This window comes from Cavia porcellus, unplaced genomic scaffold (assembly GCF_034190915.1).
Source record: "Cavia porcellus strain 051 isolate PalLab524CR breed Dunkin Hartley unplaced genomic scaffold, mCavPor4.1 scaffold_11, whole genome shotgun sequence".
NCBI classification, from domain to species: Eukaryota; Metazoa; Chordata; class Mammalia; order Rodentia; family Caviidae; genus Cavia; species Cavia porcellus.
The window spans coordinates 29,753,026-29,780,583 of record NW_026947494.1 but is presented as its reverse complement, the minus strand read 5'-3'; the positions used below and the strand labels follow the sequence as shown (position 1 = coordinate 29,780,583).

Sequence of the window (27,558 nt, the reverse complement as noted above, 5' to 3'; positions counted from 1 at the left end):
AGAAATTTCTAGTGTGCTACTTTTGAAGTCCTCTATTTAAATGTCTCCTGTACTTCTCCCGATGGACTAGATGTTTGAGATTGCATTTTGCTTTTTTCACTTTGCCATTTTCCCCTTTCAGGTTAATATTTGGTCCTTTTACCCCACTAGTGCCAACTGTTGATAGTGTGCACCTTGGCGTCCTAATGTAAGGTTGATATTTGTCCAATTGCTGGGTCCTACAAAGAAGTCAGGCCAGTCACCTAACTTCCCCCTGCAGGGCCTGTTAGGTGAGACCTATATTATTCCAAGGCTGACAAGCTGAGGAGTATAGTTCCTGATGTTATTATGTCCTCAGGTTTTTCAGAGTCACCATACCTCCCTGTTTACAGTGTTTGTCTCAGTTGGGACCTTACTGTGTCTCTGGGTGTCCCATAGTCCCCCTCAATTTTCTCCAGGTTGGGGGAGGCCCTCCTCAACCTACCTGATATTCTCTGTGTGGAGGAAGAACTCACTGACCCACTTGTCAAGCTTGCCAGTGGCCTACTTCTAGAGGGGGATTTGGGTTACTCCTGCTTTCCCACTGAAGGTGGAAAACTCTATTCCTATTTTAGGGGCAAACTCACCTCATTGATGGATTCCTGCTGAGTTCTTCTGTTTGAATGAGGGGTTACTGAGTCTCCTCTCCATACTGCATGGTTAATCCACTGCAGTCCAAGGTTCTGGGGGGATGTGTGGGAGCCAAAGTTCAAAAGCAATAGTAGGTCCAGGAAGTGGGAGTATCCCAGATGACAGTGGTGGAACTGCAGGGGCACACATTGTGGGCTGGAGTTCCTAGGTCCAGAGGTGGGATGGTCAGGACTGCAGGGGACATGGGAAAGGCCTGGTTTTGGCCAGGATCCTCCTACTTCACTGGCTGGAGTTGCTGGTTCCTGCAAGGTAGTCTGCTGGAGAGGTGGGGTTGGGGGAGGGGCCTGGGTCTAACCCAGCCCCATGTGTGCCAATGGCTGGAGTTCCATATTTCTACAATATGCTTGCATCCCTAAAGATTAAATACTATCATATTTTAAGTGATGAATGAGAGTGACAATCCTAGGAAAAAACAGATCTCTCTCTCTCTCTCTCTCTCTGTCTCTCTCCATGTCTCATTTTTAAAACAATATGTAAAAAATTGTAAATAATTTTATGGATGCTAGTACAAGAGTTTTGAGTTTAAGTTTTAAAAAAGCTCACAAAATTTCACACTTCATTTTAAAAAACAGAAACAACAGCAAGAAAAAATTGATGCAAGAAGAGAATTCTGTATACTGTCCATCTCAAGGAAGTTTTAGGATTTGAAAGCCCAAACTAGGGACTTGAAGTGGAGAAAGCGGTTGTTTTACAGAGCTGTGAGTTGCCTGGCAGCCACTACCCTGTGCTGCAGGAAAGTCCAATCAGTGAGCCACGGTGATATTTTCCCTGATGTTTTCTTTCCTTACCTTCTCTAAATTCCCCAAACAATTTATCAGCATCTCTGCATAGTCATTATAGCTCTGGCTCTGCCACTCCCTAGTGGTGCTCACGTTCTCAAATAAATAACATGCTATCTCCAGGTCTTTCTTGACTTCCTATATTAGGACAGACCCCATGACATAAGGCAGTGTGTTCTTGTATGTAAAGTGCTTTAGCCATGGGCTGTGGCCTTGACATACTTACAATTGTTATTACTATCACTTCTCTTCATGTCTTCATCTTATCCTGAGCTGTGGTATTATGGTTTGTGTCTAGATATTGCATCAAAACCTCATGCAGTCACTGGTAGATCTTTTTCAGAGGTGGTTGAATCTAGAATATGTGATTAATTCATGGTGCAATGCTAGAATTAAGGGTGCTAGGATGATGAGTGGGTGATTAAATCAGTCCACTTACTGAATTGTCACTGTCCTAATCTCAGTAGACTGAATACAATACAAGGAATAGAAAAAGGCTTGCCTTCCCTTTTGTTGCCTTTGCTACCTTGTGGGCACCACCAGCTGTTCTCTTTGATGCCCCTCTACCTTGTGCCATCCATGGAGCCAGCCAGCTATGCACCGGAACCCCCACAAACTGTGAGTTAAATAAAGCCTTCCCCTTTTAACTTTGCATATTGGATATTTTGCCTTAGGAATGAGAGAAAAGTAACACACACACACACACACACACACACACACACGTATTTCCTTACAAGTTTTTACTCCTTTTAGTAGAGGGTGACTTTATATATCCTATCACTTAGTTTCTAAATGAAGGCATACATTAAACATATCTGAAAATGTCAAAATGTATTACCCTAGCATCCACATCTATGGCATCTAATTTTCTGTTTAGTAAAGATGTGTGGGCATCTTCATATTCACAAGCAGTACCATTGACATTTTGGATCAGATAACTCTGGGCTCATGTCATGGGATGCCTTGTTTTCTGCGGGATTAGTAATATCCCTGACTTCTACCCACTAGATACAAGTAATTCTCTCCCTGTCTTCTAACTGTAACAACCAAAAATGTCTTCAGGGCATAAAACCATACGTGGTTGGGAATCACTGCAATACAATATCATCTGAAGAATTAGTGCAGCAATTTTTATACCCAGCAGTACACTTGGGGTTGAACTAAGTTGAACTAAGCTCAGGTGGGTTTGATAAACTATCTCTCACCATGTCAGCAATACTGACATGCACCCTTTACCTGGGTTGCCAGCCTCTCTACTACAAGTCTTCCTTCAATACATCTGAGTCTTCAATCTCATTCTCAGAAGAGAACACCATGGTGTGTGCACTTTCTAGCAACCTGCTAGGCTATTCTCAACATGTGCTGCTATGATTTGAATGTGCTAGTGATCTCCAAAATTCATGTAACAATCCCTAATTAAGAACTGTTAAGAAGTTTAGGAATTGATTAGGTCATGAGACCTTCTCCCTCCTGAATAGCTTTTAGGAAGTGAGTGGGCAGCACTATATATAAAGGGTTAAGCATTGTTCACTTCACATTCATGGGCAAATACCTGATTGGGCCATTTAAAGGAAGGAGTCGGGGGAGATCCTGGTGGGCTAGATGTAGAGATGCTGCTAAATTCTTATCTCTGACCAACGCTTGAGCCATTTTAGTATGATACAGAGATGGAAACTGTCAAAAGTAGTTGAGTCCTGCTTCTGGTATGAAAAATTAAACTTGGATTAACAAAGCAACACAAAATCACAAGAAGTCATTACAGTCCTCTACTCCCATGGGAGAGTGAGCAGTTTCCGCGCTTAGGATCAAACCTGGGCTAGCAGAGCTGGGGAGGGTTATGACTTGGATGAGAACTCGAGAGAAGGCACATGCTTTCTACCTCCTCAGAACTAGCTTAAGCCCTCCTTGTTTAATTGATTTCTAGTTGTTCTCTATACTGCCTTTGTTTTTTCTTCTTTCTACATAATAGAATGTCTTATGATCACACAGGGCTCTTAGAGCAACTCCAGGTTCCTTGTCATTGAAAATGGCTAATGTAATGGGAGACATATTAACGAACACAGACATGCCTAAGAACACTCTTAAGGCAAAAATTATCACCAGATTGACTTATGGGAAATGAGAAATAGGCTTGCTGGCATTACGAGGTGATCTAAGACCTTTGGAAAAATTGAACTGCTCTTTAGGTCCTTGCTGTTCTCATAGGGATAGGCTAATGTGCTATGTCAGTTACTTTCTAATCACTGAGAAACAATATCCAGCACTCACAGCTTAAATTTGTAAAAGTTGTAGTCCATAGTTAACTCTAAGGCAGGGCAGAGGGGCCTGGAAAAGAAACAGCTCATGGCCTGCAGTGTATAAAAATAGGGCAATTAAGGAAGAGGAAAAGAGATAGAACCTTCCAGAACATCACCCTCCACCTGTCTCCTCTGACTAGGTTTCATCTCCCATTTATCTAGACAGTCATCAGTGGACTAATCCGTTGATGATGACCACATCCCCCATGATCTAACCACCTTCCCAAAGCCCCACCTACAACTGACTGAGGCTTTGAGGATACATCTAGATATAAACCATAGCTTGTGACCTCCTCAGTAGAAAAGTTCCCGCACAGAGTATGTTGTCCCCAAGCAGCAGGGTGCAGGTGAAAACCTGGGCTTGGAATAGCTGGTCTAACTATCACAGTGCACACTGCTGCCTGCCAGAGAGACACTTGCTATCCGCAGTATGTCTCTGCTGGGCCTCGAATGGCCTCTGCACGGCCTCCCTGTTTACTTACCCTGTCTCTCCCTCTCCAGTTCCGCTCTGGCTAACTCTTTTAAACTCACCCAAGCTGACTAAACTTGCTTCAGTTCCTTGAGTTTTTTCAAGCAACGGTCTTTACTCTGAAAGAGGAAAGCTAAGAATGTAGTTTAGGAGAAACAGAAGGGGAAGGGGTTCTTAGAGAGGTCTTGAGGCATTTCATTTGGATTTTGCCATAAAGAAGGTATGGACGTTCTTGATGTTTTATAGTGTGTGGACCAAGGGTAGCCTCTTTTACAATAAGATCCACTTCACCTAGACTGTTGGCCGGGTAGAAGAAGAAGAAGAAGAAAAAGAAGGAGAAGGAGAAGGAGAAGGAGAAGGAGAAGGAGAAGGAGAAGGAGAAGGAGAAGGAGGAGAAGGAGAAGGAGAAGAAGAAGAAGAAGAAGTAGAAGAAGAAGAAGAAGAAGAAGAAGAAGAAGAAGAACAACAACAACAACAACAACAACAACAACAACAACAACAACAACAGGGGATAGGAGGCCAGGGAAGGCCAGGCAATGGGAAGGGAGAGATTAATCTAGTTTACTCCACCAGGGAGCATCAATGACAGTTTGATAGTATGCAGGCTGGGGCTTGAACATTTCCCTTACCTATCAGGTGTTGATTTAAAGTTGTCTGAAAACCATGACAAACATAGATTTCCAGGCATCGTCAGCTTTCCAAATCCGCTCCCTTGAGGCAGGCAGCGTGCTGGCAGTGGCAGCAGCCTGTGCACCAGGGCAGTGGAAGGAGGCGGCCTTGCTGGACCAATGTCACAGATTCCTTTGCCTGTGCTCCTTGCTCCTGGCAGCCCCACTCAGCCCCTGTCCCAGATCTCCAGGCTGCTGCGTTTTGTTGCTTTGCGAATATCCCTCTCATCTGACACTGTGGATGAAAGCCCGCGTCCACCCTCTCAAACTGGGCACCCATTTGCTTGCCATTCTGCATGTCTCCCTTCTCTGTCCTCACTGCCCAAGCGGAACCCTGGCTACAGCAGTCTCCCCAGGTCTTCCTATCCCTCCTCCCCACCATTCTCCACACGAGCCCCAGATGCGCCTTCTGCAATGGCATCTGGTGTTTCCTGTTTCGAGCCCTTGTGACCCCACCCCGCCAAGCTGGAGTTTTGTGATCTGGTGCCTGCTCCTCTGCTCAGATTCATCCTCATGCACATTTCTTCTGCTAATATTTCCTCCGGACATCCTCAAGTCTTCATTAACCTGTGCCCCTATTTTCTGATCATACTAAAATAATTGCATTTCTTTATTTATATCATCATTTTTCACTTTGGTCTAGGCCAGTGACAGTGAACATTTTAGAGATGTGGCCAAACTGCAAAGCAAAACCCATTTATTCATGGTCAAGTGCCAACGCTGCAATTAAACCTGGATACTGAGGTTTCAGTTTAGGAAAAAATAACTCGGCCAGTGACATTTAAAAGAAAAGTAACACAGATATCATAGGTGTGCCTGTGTCATTGGCTACATACTCAGGACACTTGCCATCTAAAATATTCAGTTCCCTTCCTTTTCCTCTCCCAGGCCAGCCTGGGTAACTGTCACCTTCTCCGAGGAATAAAGCTTAGACATCATGGTCTTTGTGATGTCTGCAGAAATCCACCCTTTAAAGCTAGGCTGGTTGCCCTCTTGTGATCCGTAGTTCACCAGTGGGAGTCTACTCCCCTCCCTTGCTGTAAAAGTTGTCTGTTCTGTGTTTCGCTCCACATGGAGCACAGAGCGCAGTCTTCCTAAGCCCCTGATAGTTTCCCTTTAAAGGCATAGACTGTGCTCCTGCTGGAGAACTGCGGAGACGATGAGGTGACACTGGGTGGCGATGTAGACACGTGCACTGGGGAGGACAGTGCATTTTCATCTTTCCTGAGTCTGGCTGGTCTTACCACCATGAGAGTCAGAAAGGGTCTTTTGGAGTCAGGAACACTTTGAGCAGTGCTGTGATGTCTGTGACAGCGTGACATTATGTTGGGAGAGACTCTGTTGCCTGGTGCATTCGCACAAACCTCAAAAATTCTCAGCATTGCCCTATTTTTTTTTTTTTCCCAGAGAGCTTACTAAATCCTGCCTTCCTCCGAAGCTGCAGTTCTTGCAAACTTTATTTTCTGTTTCGCTTAAGAGTCTAAGCTAGTCAAGAGCTTGTCTCTCTGAGTCCTTCATACTCCCACTTTCTGGCCAGCATGTGCTTTGAAAATACTACAGGATAATTGTTATTTGTTTGTTGATGAATTGAGTGACTGATTTAAAAGTTGGTTAACACAAATCTTTAAAATTCCATCATAGTCTTGCAGAAAAGATTGTAATTTCCCCTTGAATTTATCAAATTAGATTCCAGAGGAAACTGCCTGTGTCATCCCTGGGTGGGGACTGACTCAGGAGGTGGGACAGACTGGGATTCTGGGTTCCAGCATTTGTCTTCCTTCCCATGAGCGAGCTCCACCAAGGTGTGCTTTGATTTTCTTATATATTATTTTGCAAAGTGTTATAGTAGAAAGAGCTCTACTTGGAAATCAGAAGTCCAGTATTGTGGTGTTGGCCAGGACTTTTAGGCAGGTCACTTTACCAACCTAATCCTTTGTGACTGCTGTGGTTTAATGTGTACTCCAAAGCTGATGCATTAGAAACTTAACCTATAACGTCATACGTCACTGGAGTTTGCAGATGAGGCCTTGGGGGTCTAATTGGGATTAGATGAGGTCGTAAGCATGGACACTCCATGATGGTAGTAATGTGGCTTTGTACGTAGAGGGAAGGAGACCCAACCTAGCACGCTGGCTTTGTCTGAGCCTGTGATGCCCCACATTACATTATCAGGTGGCAAGAAGGTGCTCGCTGAGTGCCAAGTGGGTGCAGCACCATGATCCTGGACTTCTCAGTCTTCACCTGTGAGACAAATAAATGTCTGCCTTGTAATAAATTATCTGGTTTTGAGTATTTTGGTTGAATGCTGAGTGAATTTCAATGAGCCATGTCGCTCTCTGACATACGCAGATTAACTGATGTCCCTGCATCGCCATTTCACGATCTGTGAAATTCATATAATAGTGGTAGTTAGCACATTTTTAGCCCTTAGGTTACTCTTTTGTCAAGATGACTGTTTCAGACACAATTTTTGTTTACTTATTTTTGAACTATGGGTAAAACTGTATCTAATAGCCGTGTATAACATCATGTTTTGAAGTATTCTTGAATATTTAAATCTAGCCATGAATATGTTCCTGAGGATTTAAAAAAAATCCAGATGAAACTCACATAATACAGATTTATGAGGCCCTCGGGGAAGTGCCAGAATTTAGGCAGGGAGGGAAGCCTTGAATCAAGGTGGGATCACTTTATTACCATTCTATGCTGCACATCGGGTGCTTCTCTCTGCACCCCCTTCCTGCCCTCCTGCTCCTTGCTCTTTTCATTCATAAGGTAATTTCTAACTTTCCATTTACTGTACAGGAAATTCATAAGCACTAGTGATTTTTTAAAAATGCCAACATCATTTCTCATAAAAATTAACATGCTGATTCTTACATTTCTGTAGAAATACAAAAGACTCAGAAGAGTCTAAACAGCTTTGATAAAGGAACAAAATTAGAGCTCCAACCCATCCAAACCCATGACTTATCACAAAATTACACCAATCATGACAAAATGGCATAGATATCAAGGTAGACAAGCCACCAAGGTACCAATATGAAGTCCCAAAATAGATACCCACATAATAGACAATTGATTTCTGGCAAAGATGTAAAAGCAATTAAGTGGAGAAAGGTTTGTACCTTCAATAAATATATTGGAACAACTGGATATCAACATGCAAAAACCCCAAACCGTATAGCACATAAAAACTTCTTAAGACATCCAAAAATCAACTCAGAATGCCTCACAGTGGGTTAGTGTAACCTGAGTCATTGCTTTGGCTGAGGTCATTGTCTCTGAGATAAAAAGACTCGGAAAAAGCATAGAAAAGAAGGCAGAATCTACAGAGGTGTTCAGTGAAGGGAGGCATTGGATTTGCTTCTGAAAAAGCTATGTGAATGACAAGGGAGGCTGTTATGCTTTTTCTTCTTCTTTCTTAAAGCTATCTAAACTGTTTTTATATACATATACATACACATATACATTTTTTCTTTCATCTTGTCACACTAATGAAACAATACAACTTTACACATGCATGTCTTATTTCACTGATAAGCATGCTCTCAGTGCACATTCATTTATCTATAAAAGTGTCCAGTTTATCATTCTTTATGGCTGAGTAGTATTCCATCATATAGAAATACCACATCTTTTTAAATCATTCCTCAGTTGATGGACATTTAGGTTGTTTTCAAGATCTGGCTATTACAAATTGTGCTGCTATAAATGTGGGTGCACATATATCATTGTGATATGATGTTTTTAATTCTTTTGGGATAATATCCAGAAGCAGAATAACTGGATTGAAAGGGGCCTCGAATCCTAGTTTTTTGAGGAATCTTCACCCTGATTTCCACAGTGGCTGCATCAGTCTGCATTGTCACTAACAGTGTTGAAGGGTTCCTTTTTCCCCACAGCCCCTCCAGCATTTGTTATGAGTTGATATCTTAATATTTGCCATTCTTTCTGGGGTGAAGTGAAATCTCAGTGTTGTTTGAATTTGCATCACTCGAATAGCCAGTGCTGTTGAACATTTTTTCATGCATTTATTTGCTGTTTGAACTTCTTCATCTGAGAAGTATGTGTTCATCTCAGATGCCCATTGTTGGATTGGGTTTTTAAATCTGGGAGGATGGATTTTTTGAGTCCTTTATATGTTCTCAATATTAACCTTTTATCTGAGGAACAGCTGGCAAACATATTCTCCCACATTGTGGGTTGTCTCTTCACTCTGTTGGTGGTTTCTCTTGCTGTGCAAAAGCTTTTCAATAGGATGAGATCCCAGTTGTTGACTCTTTGTGATAAATCCTGTGTAATCTGGGTTTTTTTCTAAAGTCTTTCCTACACCAGTATCTTCAAGAGTTTTATCTACTCTATCTTCCAGAAGATTTAGTGTTTCTGTTTTAACATTAATATCTTTAACTCATTCTGATTTTAGCTTAGTACATGGTGAAAGATATGGGTCCAGTTTGAATCTTTGGCATGTAGAAAGTTTTTCCAACACCATTTATTAAAGAGGCAATCTTTCTTCCAGTAAAAGTGGTTGGCATCTTTGTCAAAGGCAAGGTAGCTTAGTGTGTCTGCAATTGTTTCTGCATCTTCTAAACTATTATATTGATCTTCAGTTCTATTTTTTTATTGCCATTACCATACTGTTTTTATCACAGTAGCTTTATAGTATAATTTGAAGTCAGGTATTGTGATGCTCCTGTCTTGTCTTTGTTGCCCAGGATTGCCTTTGCTACTCTAGGTCTCCTCTGATTCTAGATGAATTTTAGTATTGTTTTCTCTAATTCTGTAAAATATACTATTGGAATTTTTATTAGGATTGCATTGAATGTGTATTACAGTTTTGGAAGTATGGCCATTTTCACTATATTTGTTCTTCCTATCCAAGAGCATGAGATATCTCTCCATTTTCTAAAATCCTCTTCGGTCTACTTTTCCAAAGGACTGTAGTTTTCAGTGTAGAGTTCTTTTACACCCTTTGTTAGAATGACTCCTAGTGTTTCATTTTTTGGATGCTATTGTAAAAGGTATTATTTCCTCATTTCTCTCTCAGTGAGTTTGTTATTCGTGTATGGGAAGGCTATTGATTTTTGAGTGTTGACTTTGTAACCAGCTAGATTACTGAATTTGGTTATTAAATCTAGAAGTCTCTTGATGGAGTTTTTAGTGTCTTCTAAGTAGAGTATTACCCTATCTGCAAATGATGATACTTTACCTTCTTCCTTTCCTATCTTTGTTCCTTTTATTTCTTTCTCTTGTCTAATTGCTCTGGCTTAAGTTTCTAGGACTATGTTGAATAGCAGTGGACACAATGGGCATCTTTGTCTTGTTTCTGATTTTAGAGTGAAAGTTTTCAGTTTTTGTCCATTTAGTATGATGTTGACTGTTGGTTTGTCATAGATGGCTTTTATTAGATTGAGGTAAAGACGATCTATTCCAATTTTCTGTAGGATTTTTATCATGAATGGGTGCTGAACTTTGTCAGAAGCTTTTTATGCATCTATTGAAATGATCATATGATTTTTGCCCTTGGCTCTGTTAATATGATGTATTATGTTTATGGATTTACGTATATTGAACCATCCCTGCATCCCTGGGATGAATTCTGCTTCATGGTGTATAGTCTTTCTGATGATTTGCTGCAATCTGTTTGCCAATATTTTTTTGAGGATTTTTACATCAATGTTCTTTAGGGAGACTGGCCTGTAATTCTCTTTCTTAGTTGGGTCCTTCTCGGATTAGTGGTTTTTGGACGTGGAATGAAATTTAAAGGTCATCTAACCCAGTGGTGGCAAACCTTTTGGAGACCAAGTGCCAAGCTGCAACCCCTGACTCAATTATTTATCACAAAGTGCCAACATTATACTTAAACCTAAATACCGGTTTTGTTTTGGAAAAGAACTCTAACATCTTTTGTCTTAAAAGGAAACAACAACACATATGCCATAGGCTCACCACTGCTGCTCTAACCCAGTTCTTCCACTTAACAGAGGAGAGTGTGGGAAGCCTGGAGACTTGGTGGCACATCACCAGGGACGAGCTGAAGAAGCAAGACTAGAACAGGGATCTCCAGCCTCCAGTCTAGCACTCTTTTCACTAATGAGAGAATCTGAGAATTCGAGGCTTGTTATCCAGGTGTTTTAGGAGGTGGGCACTTTCCTAACCTCTCTCCTATTTCTGAATGTTCAACACACACACACACACACACACACACACACACACACACACACACCACAAAATCAAAGCAGAAGAAAAAGAAAAAATACATAGTGTCTATTTACTATTAATTTTTTTCTGATCTGAGATCCTTATTGGCATGAATGGACACAAACTTGTTAATCAGAGATCATACTAATTGCTAGGTAAGAATCACCAGTAAATCTTAAATGTTGAGAGTCTTAGTGAAGACAGAAATAACAAAAAGAGTATTTAGATAAAAGAGAAGAACATTCAGTGTGGGGTGAATAAACTATGGAGAATTCGTTTTTTAAATTTATGTTTTTATTTTAAAGGAATAAAACAACAATCAATCTAAATGAAATAGTGCTAAGACAGTAGGAAATCAACAATAGTTACTATATTGCGTATTGTTGTCCTCTAAGCAATTGCTCAGACTTCAGGCTTCAGGTTGGCTCCCAGCCTGTGGGGCTTGGCTGTCTTCCTGGTTCTCCCTATTCTGAGCATCCGCTGCTAACAGAGGGGTCTTAGCTGTTTTTGAGAATTCTAAATAAAAGGATATGAAATATATGGTTGATTCAAAAGAGTAGAGAAACTGAACTTTTTGTGAGAGGCAGAGGGCTGCAGAAAGATCAAAGCACATTGTGAGATGGCTGTGTTTTAAAAGTGTGGATTAAGGCTGAAAAATGCAGATATATTCGGAATAAATAAGTAGTAACAACCATGCCAAGCATAGTGGCAGAGTTAAAAATTGGGAATTCTGGGAGGTGGAAGATGGCACTTGGTAGGTGAAGACAACAAGCTGTGAACTTTCTTCTGAGAGATGTTTGCCTGCTCAGCTAGAGGCATTTTTGAGCCCCGAGTTCCACTGACATGCTATCTTTTCTCCAGATGGCCGGGACGGCACGCCATGATCGAGAGATGGCCATCCAGGCCAAGAAAAAGCTCACCACTACCACTGACCCCATTGAAAGACTCCGATTGCAGTGCCTGGCCAGGGGCTCCGCGGGCATAAAAGGACTCAGCAGGTAGGATGCACATGGCAGAGAGCAGGTATATAAAAGTGGGAGGCAACTAAGTGAGGCTGATATTGGCTATGTGGTTCTGAGCAGGGAATTTCTTTTTACGGTTTCATATCTCCTTGGTGAAATGCAGAGCTTGGAAAAGTTGTTCTCCGAGGTTTCTTGTGAAAGCTTTTGATTCTTAGTCCCATGTTCAGCAAAGCTCTTTTCTGTTATAAGAGAGGGCAGCTCCCCAAGCAATTTGAAATCAAAGAAGAAGCACGGTATGGGAACGGAGTCATCTAGCAGGATAATGAGAGAGGCATCCCTGAGTGGCGAGAACACAGGCTGGGTTGAGGGAGGGAGGTTAGTGGTTTGGCTGGCCCTAATCTCAGACCCTGAAGTTCTGTTCCTGGACAGTCATGTGTAGTTTTCCTCTAGCGGCACTAGAACTTCCTGTGGGGTCACTGACAGCTCAGCTTCAGCAGGGCTTCACAAAGCAACTGATTCATCTTCCATCACAGTACAGTTTGGCTGCAAGTAAATTTATTCATTCATTCATGCAGTGAATACTGATGAAATGACTGCTTTACCAATAAATATTAATAAAGTGATAAAATATTGGTAAAGAGATAAATAATATGAAGCCTTGTAAATAGAAGAGTCCCGGTTTCTGTTCTTATGGAACCAGTATTCAAGTTTATGCAAAATGCTGTTTGTTAAACTAAGCGTTAAATACTAAATAGTAACTATCATTTTTTATATATAATTAGCAGATAACATTGTAAGTTATGACTTGAAAATTATACATTATTTTAGCATTAATAGGGAAACAATAACCAGTGTAGCTTCTTACACAAAAGTGAGGCCAAGAAAATTTGAAACTTGCACCAAGAAAATTTGTAACTTACATTTGAGTTTACACAGTTTTAATTGTAGAGCTGTACTTCATACCCCAGTTTCCTGAGTATTTACTGGCATTCTACTAGAATACCAGCAAATAGAAAATTCCAAGGACTGCTCTGAGGGTAATAGCAGATGGTGGAGGAGGAGGCGGCATACGTAGCAGTGAATAAGATAAGAGGATAGGATGACATTGATGGGAGGAACTAGTGAATTACAGTTAAACACAATCGGAAGATATTTTCTTTCTTTCGTAGAAAAGAATATGAAAGCACTTTCTGGAGATGATTAGATACAGTTGAAGACATTAAAGCAAGCTTCCTGTAGCTAAAACAGTATCTACATTTAGACATTCAGTGGATATATATTTAAAAAAACGAGAAGCCATGTTCACACTGTATGCTAGGTTCTATATACTTTATGTAAAAATACAATAAAGTAAGTTTTTCTATGTCCTTACCTGTATTTTCTGTTTTACTGTAATTGGGAGATAGGAAATCTTAGGTCTTCTGGGTCTATTAGCAAAGGTAGGTGTCTGAAAGTGTTATATATGCTGTTACTGTTTCTCTATTACTATGCCTGAGATGAACAACTTATAAGGAGGAAAGGTTTATTTGGGCTCATGGTTTCGCAGGCTCCAGTCCATGGTCATTTTACTCCATTGCTTTTAAGCCCATAATTCAGGCAGTCGATAAAGGGGGTGCTTTGTGGAACAAAGCTGATCATCTCAGAGCAGCTGGGAAGAAAGGGTAAAAGACTAGATGCAGAATACCAAAGGTGCACCCCAGTAACCTTCACTAGGCTCCATCTCCTAAGGGCACCACTAATCCCCAATAGCATCGCACGCTGATGAACAGGCCTTTGAGTATATGAGCCATCAGGGGACATTCAAGATGTAATCAGAACCGTACAGTGCAACTGTATGCGTGTTTGTGTGTATATGTGTGTGTTTAGAGTTTCTTCTTCTTTATGACGGGCTAAGAAGAGGCTCTCCAATTTTAGTAGTGCTGGGGTGCAGAAAAGAATCTAGACTATTATATTTAACTTTAAGCAATCTTTGAGAGTGATTTTTTATTTAAATCTTCACATCCACACCTTGTTCTTCGTGGGTTTTTTCTTCTTTTCTGTGTGTTTTCTTCAGAGTGTTTCGAATTATGGATGACAATAACAACAGAACCCTTGATTTCAAAGAATTTTTGAAAGGGTTAAATGATTACGCAGTGGTTATGGAAAAGGAAGAGGCTGAAGAACTTTTCCGCAGGTTTGATAAAGATGGAAGTGGAACCATAGACTTCAACGAATTTCTTCTCACTTTAAGAGTAAGTGGCGGGGTGAATCAGTGTTATCTGGTGAGTTTGGCTTTCACGTGGTTTGGGTTGGCTATTGTGAGGTTTTGCTTTTAGAGGTTGTTAGTGCACTGTGTAGGAGTGGGCAAGAGACTGCAGACTGAGACTGTGTGGGACAATCAATATTCATCTCCTTTAGCAGCCCACAAACATCTTGACATTGGGGAGAATAAAAAAATGTCACTGCACATGAGACCAGGAAAGCTTATTTGCATGTAGATGGTGAATGCCTATGTGCTTTTCTGTTTTTCTAGCCTCCAATGTCTAGAGCTAGAAAAGAGGTCATTTTGCGAGCTTTTAGAAAGTTAGACAAGACTGGAGATGGTGTTATAACAATTGAAGACCTGCGTGGAGTATATAACGCAAAACACCATCCAAAGTACCAAAATGGAGAATGGACCGAAGAGCAAGTCTTCAGGAAATTTCTGGATAATTTTGATTCACCCTATGAAAAAGATGGATTGGTAAGTTAAAAAAAATCTTTTACTTGAATTGTAAATGTGAAATAGGTCTAAAACCTTAAAGATTCAACATATCAATATCATATTTGTTATAAATAGAAATAAAATATTTCTGTACAGACCATCTAGAGAGCTGGAAGCTAAAGTAATAAAATATATGTGAAAGACACACATACACAGAGCTGCAGACGTACAGTATGTAGGTAGGGGAACCACATATTGCTAAGTGCTCATCCTGTGGAAAATGTGATATTGTGATTAGAAACTCCATGTCATGACTACGATACTCAGCACACTTTGCTAGCCACATTCTCCAAAATGAAACTACAACAAAATATGTTTAACATCAAAACGAGACCACAATTTAACTTTAACTTTTTGACAGATTCACAACATACATTTACCCTTTTCAGCATCAGTTGTCATCACATTTTGCTGTGTGATGTGCAAATGTTTTGAAGACAGCTTTTGGTAAAGGGAGTGCCAGGCAACAGGATTTGCTTGATTTGTTCTTTAGTATCCTTTAAGGTTAACTTGCATTTCTTAATTACAATGAACCTGAAAATGAAAGCAACCACTCCATCTTCATTAATAGTTAATTACAAAGGCATAGCCTGGGAGGATAAGGAATCACTTCTCCGTCACTGCATTTAGGCTGAGATGGAAATGTGGTATGTCTTTATTAACACCCCTAAGTGGACTTTTCTTAACACAAAGCCGGTTTTACCCTTAGGTGAGTGAGCCCTTAGCAGGTTTGGTGATGGAGGAATTTCTCTCTTTAGCCTTAATCAACAATGGCAGAATCCTGGCTGTGTTATTTCTTAACTCCTTGGCCACACTGGAAAAGAAATGTGGGACAGTGGACAGGAAGAACAGGTGCCGAATTGGGGAAGGAAAAATAATATCTGTTCTATTTTGAAAGGATTTGCCCCCAACTTTTTCCACAAAACTTTTATGAATAGTTCTATTATAAAGAAATTTTTCTTTCCTTTCTGTGGCTATTTTCTTATCAGGGGTGGAGAAGTACCTTTGAATTTAGCCCAAGGAATGTGCAAGGGGGCCTAGATTTGGCAGGGCAGCTGAATGCTTAGACATAAATAACAGAACTGCATATTTTCTTCTAGTACTGCTGGCTTTTGATCTCTGAGACATCAGTGGAAAAATAGCCAACTGCCATTTCCCCTAAGCAGTCCAACCTCGTGTGGATCCCAGGACCGGTTTTCTTCCTCCTGCAGGTGGTTCCTCTTACTCCCGGGGGGACTTCAGCTGCTCTTTCCTCTAGCTCAAGTCAACGTGGCTAATTGTTGTGATTCAGATGGTTTAAAGTCCTCACTCCTGTTCCTCTTGACATTTATCTTAATCAGACACATTAATCTCTCAAAAGGTTATTGAGGTTTTTCACAATTACAGCATTTGATGTCACTTGAATAGCATAGCAATGCCCAACCCTGCAGTTCATGATCATCATTATCAGCTATGTATGAATAATTCAGATTACTGGTTGCTCGAGGAACCACAGAATGACTTTTAAGGAGTGGAGCCCAAAGATATATGTGTTTAACAAATGTGGAAGTTGTCTCTTGTATACATTCATATTTGAGATTTTAGTTTTAAGATATTCAGAAATGCCTGTGTGTGTATGTGTGTGTGTGTGTGTGTGTGTGTGTGTGTGTGTGTGTGTGTGCATGCGCACGTGTGCATGTGTACAATTGAACTCAGGACGTTGTACTTGCTAGGCAGGCACTGTACTGGTGAGCCATATCCCCTGCCCTGAAATTCTTGTTTTTCATTACTAAAAGTAATATGCACATGAGCCTCATTTAACATAAAGATTCCAATCTGGATGCTTATTGAGTTATTTATCAACCAGGCATTATTTCTGCATTGAGGCTTGTAAATTGCTTATAGTAGATAGCTTTATTGCTAGTATCGAGACTTCTTTAGGAAATGGTTACTTTTTAGAGATGTTGTCTAGGCATAGCTCAGTTTTGGTTTTGAATCCATGATCCTACCTGTTCATTTTATTAGGGATGAAAGGTGCTGCCTGTTTGACCTAGTACTCGGTTCTTTGGTACTGGACTATGGTATGGCTTTTCACCCCTAGATAATCAATGTGTTGGTATACAAGGAAGGTCAATTGATCACAACTATGTCACCTTGGCTAAAGTAGTACAGTCAGTATTAACATTAGCATTAAGCACATACTAGAAAATAACAAACTGCAATAACTATTAACTTGCTACCTTTATAGGTATAAGATTTATAGTTATGTATTAAGATATAACTGATATATATATATATATATATATATATATATATATATATGATCTAAGACAAATAAAAAATGGGAAGGAAATTTAAAAGGGATAAGAGGAAACAATACAGAAATAAAAAAAGAGAGAGAGACTAGAAGCAAGGATAAAGGACAAAGGAAGATTACTCAAGCTTCAGGAAACTGGTAAAAAGATGAGAGGGAAAAAGAAGGAAAAAACAAAAAGCAAAACAAAAATCTCAAAAGCCACATCCACACTCACGAAGAAACAAAAACAAACACTAAAAATAAAAGAGGTAGACTTCTCTATAATTTCAGGCCTATGGGTATCTTGTGTGGTCTAGAGTTTTGTGGTAGTGTCTATTCAGGATGTGACTCTGGTCTTTCTGGTAGACAAATGGGGCAGCCGGAGCCCAGCAGAATCCCAGCAAGCCTGCAGTAGGATTGGGAAAGGGTGCTGGATATCTAAGGAAACCTGCAGTCGTATCACAGAAGGGCATCTGTTCTGGTCCTTTGAAATCCACAGAAATTCAGACTGATCCCACCCTCTGATCATGGGCTTGGGGCCTGATCATCCAGCCTACTACACTCTGGGTGTCTCTTGCTGACCTGACCATGGCTCCCTGACCCTGCATGTCTTCCATAGTTGTCCCTCATGCAGTCCCTGTGGGGTTTCAACACTGGGAGCCCTGAGATCAACCCAACCCATGGCCACTGCAAATCCTTGGTTCAGTTGGCCCCACCCTAACGTGATGTTGACCAACCACTGTCTCTCCCCAGGACACAGCAATATTTTAGACTGGAGTCACTCACAGCTGCTGTAGCATACAGCTTCCACCGCTCCATTCTACTCCGTGTTTCTCACCAGAGGCCTCTGGAATCACCCATCCTCACAGTGTCTCTGTAGATTTGATTCTACTTTCTCACAACAAAAGCCAGGAGCCAGAGAGAAAGTACAAGATTCCCCCTCCTCTTTTAGCCTTGAAGTCTGGCTCTTCACTTTCTCTGTGCGCTCCAATTTTCTTTCCAGATCGCCCTGGGTCCTGGGGACCTACCTCCCTCTTTATTTTCTTCCCCAAATTGTTGTATTTCTAATGTCTAGGTTCCAAATATTGGAGAGGTTAATTTGTTAATGCGTACTGCTCCCTCTTTCTAGAAGTCTCATTAACTAGGCACTGTGATAAAAAAATTTGTAAGGGATATTACATTAGTCAAAATTTATAATTTACTAATTATATTAGTAAATTACATTAGTAAGTGAAAATAAAAATATGAAAGTTGAGTCAAAATTTTGTGCTTTGAATCATAGGTTAAATATGTAAAAAATTGATATAGAGAAGGTCTTTGGGAAATTCTTTTATAAGGAGAATAAACGCATCAATAGATACAATATCTATTTGTATTTATAGATCACTGGCAAGCACAACTCCACTCTTCAGACTCAGTCTGTCCAATTCCATTTTTCCTAATGCCTTTCACTTTTGTGCGTGTTGGTACAGGGAAGCCAGTTCAGGAAAAGTAACTGTGGATCTTGGAATTTTATTTTTATATTTACTTATAATTTTAGCATAATTAAAGGATCAATGACTTTTACAATTCTTGAAATTTCCATGGACTAAAAAGATGTTTTCATGCAATTATAGGTTTTCCTTCTTGTGATGTTAGTGCTGAAACTTGAGAAAAAGAATTTCCCAAGTGGCCATCATCACTGGGTTTGCATCCTTCCATATGAGCAACTCCATTCTTTGAGCTAAACTAACCATAGAGGTTTGTCAACCAGGAGGACAATTCTTCCCCTGACTCAACTAATCGTGTCAGCCAACAGTCCTGACTTGCAATGCTCATATCACTTACACTTATTAACACAAAAGTTTCATAGCGATTTTCAAAAACCAGTCACCATTTTAGTATCAAAGGCATAATCATCCATAATGCTTCACAGAAAAATTAGAAAAGGTTAAAACAACTTTTATAACTCTAAAATTTCTTTCCAACCTGAAAGTAACATAAACTCTGAGTATAGGAGAACACATTACTTGATACCCTAAATTAACTGTCACAGGGGTAGAATGGAAATGGAACCTGGAGTGGGGTGGTAGGCTTTAAACAGGAGGTAAAGGCTTGTTCGCTCTGAGCCTGGAATGAGTAATCTGTCTCTTAGAAATGTGTGTAAGTCAGGCATCTTTGACCAGAAATCTATTTCTTTATCCTTAGGACAGCACCTGTTTTTTGGAAAGTGGAAAATGACTTAGACTGACGCATGATACTGCATGTTGCTGACGTGCCACAGGAAAATAGCGTTAACTACACTTAGAGGACATTCGTTTCTTATTCTGAGTTTCAGCTTTACTCACTGAAGTGATGAAGTCCTGCTTTAAAATAAATGACAACTTGTGCCTCATTTTCCATTTAGGCTGGTTTTTATAAGGAGAATAAACGCATCAATAGATACAATATCTATTTGATATTGTAGATTTGATATCAATAGATACAATATCTATTTGAATATTTTCGAGACTTTCTTCTCCTTTCCTGAGCCACTCTCACTGCCATCCTCAATTTCATTTACTTTTCTTTCTTCTTAGATCTACTCCTCAGTCATGATCACACACAAAACCTCTTTGGTGGACATTTCCCTTCTGTTTACAGGGATGAAAGATGGGCTTCCGTAGCAAGGGTGAGAAGAATGTTTCTCTTTTATTTCTAACTTTTCCACTGCAGGTGACCCCTGAGGAGTTCATGAACTACTATGCAGGCGTGAGTGCATCCATTGACACTGACATATACTTTATTGTCATGATGACAACTGCCTGGAACCTCTAAAGGCATCACAACAGGAGACGAGGCGCTGGAGACAGACGCTGATTCCAAATGATCAAATCTCAGCTCAAGACCCAGGACCTTGTTTGATTTCATGTTCCTAGAAGTGTTCCCTTCTTGTCAACACATTGTATTTTCTAGGGCTAAGAAAACAGCAGAAATAAAGACAGTAAAACAATTAACCATAAACTTGCCTCCACTCAAGCTGTTTCCTTAGATCTAATATAGAAATTAAATAAAATGATATCTGTAAAGTTTTTAGTGCTACAACTGATGCATGCTTTTAAAGAATGTCAACCAACTTTGTATTTCTTTGGCCATTAATGAAAATTTAAATATTCTAATTATAACCCCACCCCGATCTGTGTGACTCAACCTTTCTTAATCTTTTAGATAGTCTGTTTCTAGATGGAAAAATATTTCTACTTTTATGATTATAAATCTTTGAGTGTTTCAGCTTCTGTTTGGGAACCAGAAAGAGACCACGTGTTAGCCTCAATTTTGAATCTTGAGTTTCACTACCCAAGGTTTTGAATACTTCAGTCTGGCAAGTAGTTTGAAAATGACTATGTTTTCAGGCATTTTTGAAGACTGATGTAAGGGTGGAGTCCCCCTCTTTGATTGAGAGACCCTTGACTATTCATATATTCCTTTGATTAAAGTTTTGAAGCTTTGCTGTGGTCTCAGATTTTACCAGGAACATTTTAAACTGTGATGCCAGAAAACTTTACCTGGCAGAATGTTTGTCTCACCCCTTTCCTGTGGTTGGCTAATCACGATGATGTTTCCATCAGCACAAAGGGTGTCACATAGCCAAGGATCATAGGCATATTCCAGAATAGATTTTTATCTCCATACTTCATGGCTCAAGCTTCTTCCTTCAAGGATTGATCTCTCATTTTATATTGTTGGCATATGAAAATATCTTCTGGCAATGCCAGTAGCTATAGAAGCAGCCCCAGCTTCTAGAAAATATTCACTGAAACTGTAGTTCTTATGCTGTTTATTCTTTGTCATTGATCAGAGATAAAACACAGTCAGCAGACTCTGGCTGTGGTGAGTATAGGTAGTTATCACTTGTCTTTGTTGTCCAGAATTCCTTTTTCTCACTTTTGTCTTCACTGTATTCATTCCCTGGTTTGGGGAAATAAGTTAGTTTAATGGTTTACTTTATGATTTTGTATGTAGCTCTGGATTTAAAGACTAAACACATTTACCATTTTTGTACTAATTGATTTATTTACTTTGTATTTCACAGACTTGGAAGTCGAAATCATTGAGTTAAAAATTGTGAAAACAGGCACTACCAGATGAGAATTACAGCTATCAATTAATAGGGTACCTTGCTTTGTTTCTTGTCTGGAAGCTGAACCCTTATTCATCCAAGGGGTAGGCTGGAAAAGAGACTTTGTCTTGAGTTTGAGTGTTCTCATATCATAGAAATATAAGAGTGTTTTGCTAAATTAAATAACATAAATCTTTTTTTTCCATTGGATCTGTTATCTGTACTTATGCATAGGCTGAAAGACCAAAAGGTACCAAATTTTGTGAAGCAAAATGTGGAAACCCAAAAGAAGTTATGAAGAAATGTAGCAAAAAAAATCTATACTTTTGTAGTCTGCACGCTGAAAAATGTGGCTAAGGAAAGATCCCCCATTTTCTGGGCATGATGAGGTTTCAAGCCTACTGCTTTAGATAGAATTACACCTTTGATTCTAGTTATGACTCATGTCTTATTTAATGGGGGTACAGAGTGAGCTTATGACACTGAGCAGGGCCTCCGCTGTCGTCATCAGCCTTGTCTCCATCACTGCTAGTTTGTTTCCTGTCTAATGTGGTCACAGGGCACAGCTGTCCAACTTGAAATAACCTATGTCTCAGAATATTCAGACACATTCAGTTATTCCCTTTTTGCATTTTGAGTTCTGTGTCTATGAATGAGAGTCCATGAAGTCCTTTTCAGCCTCTGGAAATTAGATCTCCTAAGAACCTTAAAGTGGTCCAGGATTATACATTCCTATTCTCAACATTATGTAAGATTTCCTGAATAGTCAGCACATTATTTAACTCTTCCACTAGTAACAGTGGGAAGAACATAGAAGAATATGTTTTTTAAAAGATTGATAATTTTCTGCTATTTAACTTCCATATTTTAAACCCCATTCCTTAATCAATTTAAAAAGTAAACACTTGTGTCAAGATACAACATAATAAAAAGTTCCCAAAATGTTTCTCAAGAGCATCTCACCTGTTTGGCCTGGACCCATATAAAACATTAAACAAGCCAAAGACAAGAGTTTGCCATTAGCAGGTTTTCAGGAAACAGGACTGATGTAGATAAGCATTCTTTGATAAGTCACCCATAACAATACTGGGGCTAGGTTCTGAATACTCATGGTATATCTATGCAAAGACAGTAAAAGACTCCGACACAGCAAGTTCCTGCACACTGTACTTGAATTCCACTCACAGTGTAATGATGTCTTGGGTTGTAGATTAAGCAGAATTCTTCCTGCCAGCTTTTAGTTCTGGTTTGCACTAGCAATTTAATTTTGATGGCTTCCGGATGGCACGCTGGAGAACAGTGTTCCTGCAATGATGGTTTAGCAGTAGGCATGGAGTTGCCTATCTTACTCAAATAGAAGCTTTGAAGACAGAGCTGGTCCATGAAGACTTTGGATTGACTTGACATGCATTGTAGCTTGAAAATAGAACCCCTTAATAAGTATTTATTGGCCATATACTCTTCTGGGATGTGGAGATAGAGGAGCAAACTTGAATAAATACAAAAATAATCAATAGCTTTCATATCAAACTAATGACTCACAGTTGGCAAATGATGAAAGAGGGCACAGTGAATAAAAAGGAGCCTGGGTACAGAAATTCTCCACGAGTCCCAGCCAGCCCCTCAAACCAGAGCTTTCTCTCTGTATAACACTGTGTTGGGAAACTGTGAAGTCAATTTGATGAACATAGGCACCTAAATGACCGTGTAAACATAATCCTTACTTATTCTTAGAGACAGTGTATTGTCATATGCTTTCTATTCTCTTTGTCAGTGTAGATTGCCTCTTGAACCAGGAAGAGAACAAGTAGGTAATGATTCTACCCTCATGAAGCTATCTTCAGGTACAGTTTGTGATGCTGATGCTTAACCAAGTGAACAGATAAAGTTAACCAAATATATTCTTGGATGGTGTATGGGTGCCCTTCTACTTCTGCCTCAGGAAATTCTATTAATACTCTCTGAGTAGTATACATTCTGGATTTATGTACATCTATTTTGGCTGTAGAATACAAAACATTACAACTTCCAATTTTCTAAATTTATCAACAAATATGATTTCTTGGAAATAATTCATTATTCTTTTAAAGAACTTATTGAGTCAACCAAAAGTTTTAAATCTTAGAAATGTGCCTGATTCAAAGGGTATCTAAGGGTCTGTTAAATTAAGTTTTTTGAATCAAACAACAACTCTTTAAATGTTAGAAGTGCTATGACTCAAAGCAAAAAAACAAGGTGCCTGGGGTCTTTCAGACTATCATATAATATTAGGGATATTCACATAACTGATTCTTTTGATAGCCAGTGTATCTTAACGTGGTTTAATTTCTCCAAGATGCTTATATGAAAACTGTGTACTTTTGATAGGGGTAGTTTCTTTATTCTGATGGAAAAACCCACTAAGTTAATTCTTCAAGTTATTTCTTCTAAAAGGGATGACAGGTGAAATCTGTTGAAAGAAATATAAACAAGTGATTGATGGGGCTTCTGAGAACACCACTGTGTGGGAAGAATTCTTCTTGCTGTCTTGGTTGGTGCGGTGAGAGGCTGTGGTGAAACAGCCCTTCCTCTCTGAGAATAGCATGACCTTCTTGTCTCATTCTCACACCTGCTTTGCCAAAGCCAGTTTTCTCCTCAGCAAAATGTAGTGGAAGGTGATCCTGAGGAGTGAAATCCACTGAGCATGTAAACACTCACAGTAGCTGAGGTTTTGATATTGACCTTACAGTCCAAAAGGGATAGAAAGCCTCAAAATGTAATGGCCTTTTTCTTTGGTATACATTCTTGTCCTGGTTCTTCATAATGGAATTTACTAATTTTAAACCTTAGTGCTCAGAGATTAGTACTGATTTGGGAACATAGCTTGAAAGGTTTCAGTGGCTTGTCTCCTGGAAATGCTTAGGTCTCAGGCAGAAATGATGATAGTCAGCACTTTGAGAGAGACTTAGTATACAATGGAGACCTGAAATTGAGAGCAAATGACACATATAGAGGTGCAGCCTCCTTCTGAGGCTATCAGGAGACTCTGGTTCTACATCAATAGGATGAAGTTCTACGCAAATGCAGGCTACTACCAAATGTCAGGAACTGTATTACTAAACCCAGACTAGTGCTTTCATTTCCAAGGGAACTGGGGAATAAAGTACCTTTGCATAAGTTTCATACTTAGTCATGTCTGAAATCTTATTTAGCAATATCATTTAAAATCCATTGACTTAAGATTGTTGTTGAAGCTGCAAAGAATATATGGCAGATCACTAAAAGTTCAGGCTCTATGGATTGAAGACATTTAGAAAGCACTGAGTAAAAATTTACTTTTATTTCATTTAAACTAAAAATAAAAATGGAAGCAGGTTGTTAAGTAAATCAGTGTTGCTTAGATGATTAAAATAGTTGTGCTTATATAAATTTTACAGGTCTCTGGGAATATCTGTTTGCATATAAATGTAATCATTATGCTAGCCATACAGAGCCCCACATATTATTAAGAAACTGTCTCATCATCAATACTTTATGTAGCAAGGTGTTCCCATGTGTGAATCATACTTTGGTAGTATTTTCAAAATGGAAATGGAATACAGATTGATTTTAAAATAACATCATGTTTGGTACAGAAGAATTTTCATATTTATGACATAAATGTTAAAATATTTTATTTACGTGCTTGCTTTGGCAGCAGATATACTAAAATATTGCATTTTAAAAGTTGCACATGCTTACATGGTAAACTACATTGCATTGCATTGCACTGAAAACAAAAACCTGCCTTAATGAAAATATTTGGAATATCATTTCTTGAAATCACAGATTGAGAGGGTTCTGAGTTACCAAACTTGAGTTTAATTTATATTATCAACTTTGCTATTTTTATCACATTCTCAAACTATGCTTCACGTTAATATGACTCTGATTTAAAAGAATTTTTAATTTGCTTGAAATAGCAACTTACAATAAGAAAGAAAATGTAGCTTTCCATTTCAATTTTGTGCTTCCAAAATATATTTCAATTCACTAACAATATGCTTCATTCACATTCACTTCCCTAATGGTGCTTTTGGGTCACTTAAAATGTTATCAGTATACTGTTTCTGGTAGATGATGAAATTTCTTAGAAAATGATAAGGTCTTTTTCATATTGTATTTTTCCATACTTTTAAAAAGATACAACATTGTTACTCATAAAATCATTGTACTGACAACTGATAATAAGAACTTGAAAGTGTGATGCTGTTATTTTTATGCCTACAGGGATAGACTTACACCTATCTAGCAAGTCAACCATATTTCAGAAGTTTTAGGACTGTGAGGGATGGTATAGCTCTACTGCTGGTATTAAGGAATAGGAGAGGTTAATATGGAAGAGATACGGTACCCAATGTTGATTCCTGCTCTGTGCATCTTGCTCATAACCTCATTTCCCCATCATAGAAATCAAATTTTTAATCATGAAATACACACATCCTTGCTGAATGGCTAAAATGGGAAAGTTGGCCTAGGACCTCTCATACGGCTTGTCTCTGCACTCTACCATGGAACACTGTGTTGCTGTGCGTTCCTAGCCACCCGAGGACCCTGTCAACTTCTCTCTCTCTTCTCTATTTCTATCTATGTGTTTAGTCTTAATCTACTTTTTCCTAAGGTACTTTTTATTGGTCTCATTTATGCTATGAATTTCTCTACCCTAAAAAACAGTATTTCCTCTTTTTTATCAATAGAAATTTCCTTTCAGGACTTGCCACAAGAAACAAAATCCTTGGATTCCAAATATGTTATATAAAATGGCGTGATTTTTGCATACAATGTACTTGAATCCTCCTATGTACTTTAAATCATCTCTAAATGGCACAAACTTCTTCATACAATATAGGTGCTCCATTTAGGAAATGATGACATGCATTTTGTTTTTTTGAATAACTTCAAATGGAGATAGGTGAATCACAGGTGAAGAACCCATGAGTACAAATATGGTCACAGAGTGTATACTCTGGAGCTGTGCTGTCCTGTAAAACTTGCTGTGTCATGATGAAACTGTCTTTTCTTTGTGCTCTGCAGTGTGGGAGTCATCAGCCACGTAGGGCTAATGAAGACATGCAATATGGTTAGTGCAATGGAGGAACTGAACATTTTGTTCACCTAATTTTAATTAGTATAAGCTTAAATAGTCACAGCTGGCTAATGACTATCTTATTGGATAATGTAGTAGAGATCTAGAGACCTTATCTTACTGCAAAAATTATAGTGATGGGGGGGAATAGTAACTGACCACGAGTGGGTAAGACTATGGCCACGATTGAAAATATCTTATTTCAGAAAGCCACATCAAGAGAAAGAAAATTCAAAGGCTACTTGATTGGCTCATCCCTTGTTCATTGCAAGTTATGAATCACACTCAATAGGAGACATCTGAGGGGTAGTGGAAGTGTTCTACTATGGCTTCCATATTTTGACACCTTTTCTTTCTCCCTTTAGGTTTCAGAAGAAGACTTTTTGAATTATTATGCAGGTGTTAGTGCTTCCATTGACACTGATGCCTATTTTGTTTTGATGATGACCAAAACCTGGAGATTATGAAGTTCTTCCAATAAAAGTTTTTTGTAAATCTGGAAATTTCAGAGAGGAGAATGAATTTAAAGGAAGTCCAGCATTATGGATGTTGATAAGATGCAAACTAAAGTTTCTGAAAGATCTGAAATTTCAAAAGCAATAGAGCTTTAATAATCTTACTTAGTTATTTGGAATATGTTCATTGTCATAAAAAATCTCAAACTATAATTTTAATTTAGAAGGAAAAGAAAGAAGGTAGGGAAAGAGGAAGGAAAGAGGAAAAGATGAGAGAAAGAAGAAAGGAAGAAAGGAAAAAGGAAAAAGGAAAGCATTAACTGAGATTTGAAAATTTTTCCTAGATAGAGATGTTTTACTTGTTATGGGTGATCTTCTTGTAGATGCAAATGTTCCCCATAGTTCCACTTTATTTACTGTCCTGTGACTCTGTAAAAGAAGATTAAAATAGAAGGAAAAGAGGTACATTTAGCTATATAAAATTTACAGAGCTTACTAATTTTGTTTCCTTGGTGAATACAAATAAAAAGAAGCTTATTTTATTCCAAAATGCATGGCCTTTTCTTTTATATTTTCTTTTATTTCTACTTATTTATTTTGAGACAGGGTTTTGTTGTGTAGTTCAGGGTGACCTTGAACTCACTATGTAGCCCAGGGTGGACTCAAACTTGTGGTGGTACTCCTGCCTCGGCCTCACGAGTGGTAGGATTACAGGTGTGTGCCACCATCCCAAGCTGTATTTAAGTTTCAGTGCAGGGATTTATACTCAGAAAATTCCCATACTTGCATAAACAGTGGAAATAATGACACTGGTGAGGAGAGGAAGTAGACCAAGTGACTGGTCTACTTGGTGAA

The 27,558-nt window shown here is 39.1% G+C and overlaps 2 protein-coding genes across 4 annotated transcripts in view; both read left to right on the top strand.

Moving 5' to 3' along the window:
• LOC100720972 (UDP-glucuronosyltransferase 3A2) overlaps nt 1–5,332 on the top strand; it is a gene marked incomplete at its 5' end in the record, with an annotated part of 42,991 nt that extends 37,659 nt beyond the window's left edge. The window contains 2 exon segments of the mRNA XM_063257879.1: nt 122–187; nt 4,936–5,332. Coding sequence (XP_063113949.1) covers nt 122–187; nt 4,936–5,332 — 463 coding nt within the window.
• The window catches only part of Capsl (calcyphosine like), a 39,207-nt gene extending 11,954 nt beyond the window's left edge, over nt 1–27,253 (top strand). The window contains exons 2-6 of one of the 3 annotated variants that reach the window (XR_010050436.1): nt 11,948–12,084; nt 14,102–14,279; nt 14,561–14,770; nt 19,761–26,242; nt 26,614–27,253. Coding sequence is in view for 2 of the 3 variants with exons in the window: in XM_023565261.2 (XP_023421029.1) it covers nt 11,948–12,084; nt 14,102–14,279; nt 14,561–14,770; nt 26,614–26,715 (627 nt within the window). In the remaining variant the exon portion in view is untranslated. Of the gene's footprint in view, nt 1–11,947; nt 12,085–14,101; nt 14,280–14,560; nt 14,771–19,760; nt 26,243–26,613 lie in introns of those variants that run through there. The other 2 variants (XM_023565261.2, XM_063258068.1) reach the window with 2 other exon arrangements.
• Nucleotides 27,254–27,558: the final 305 nt, after the last annotated feature.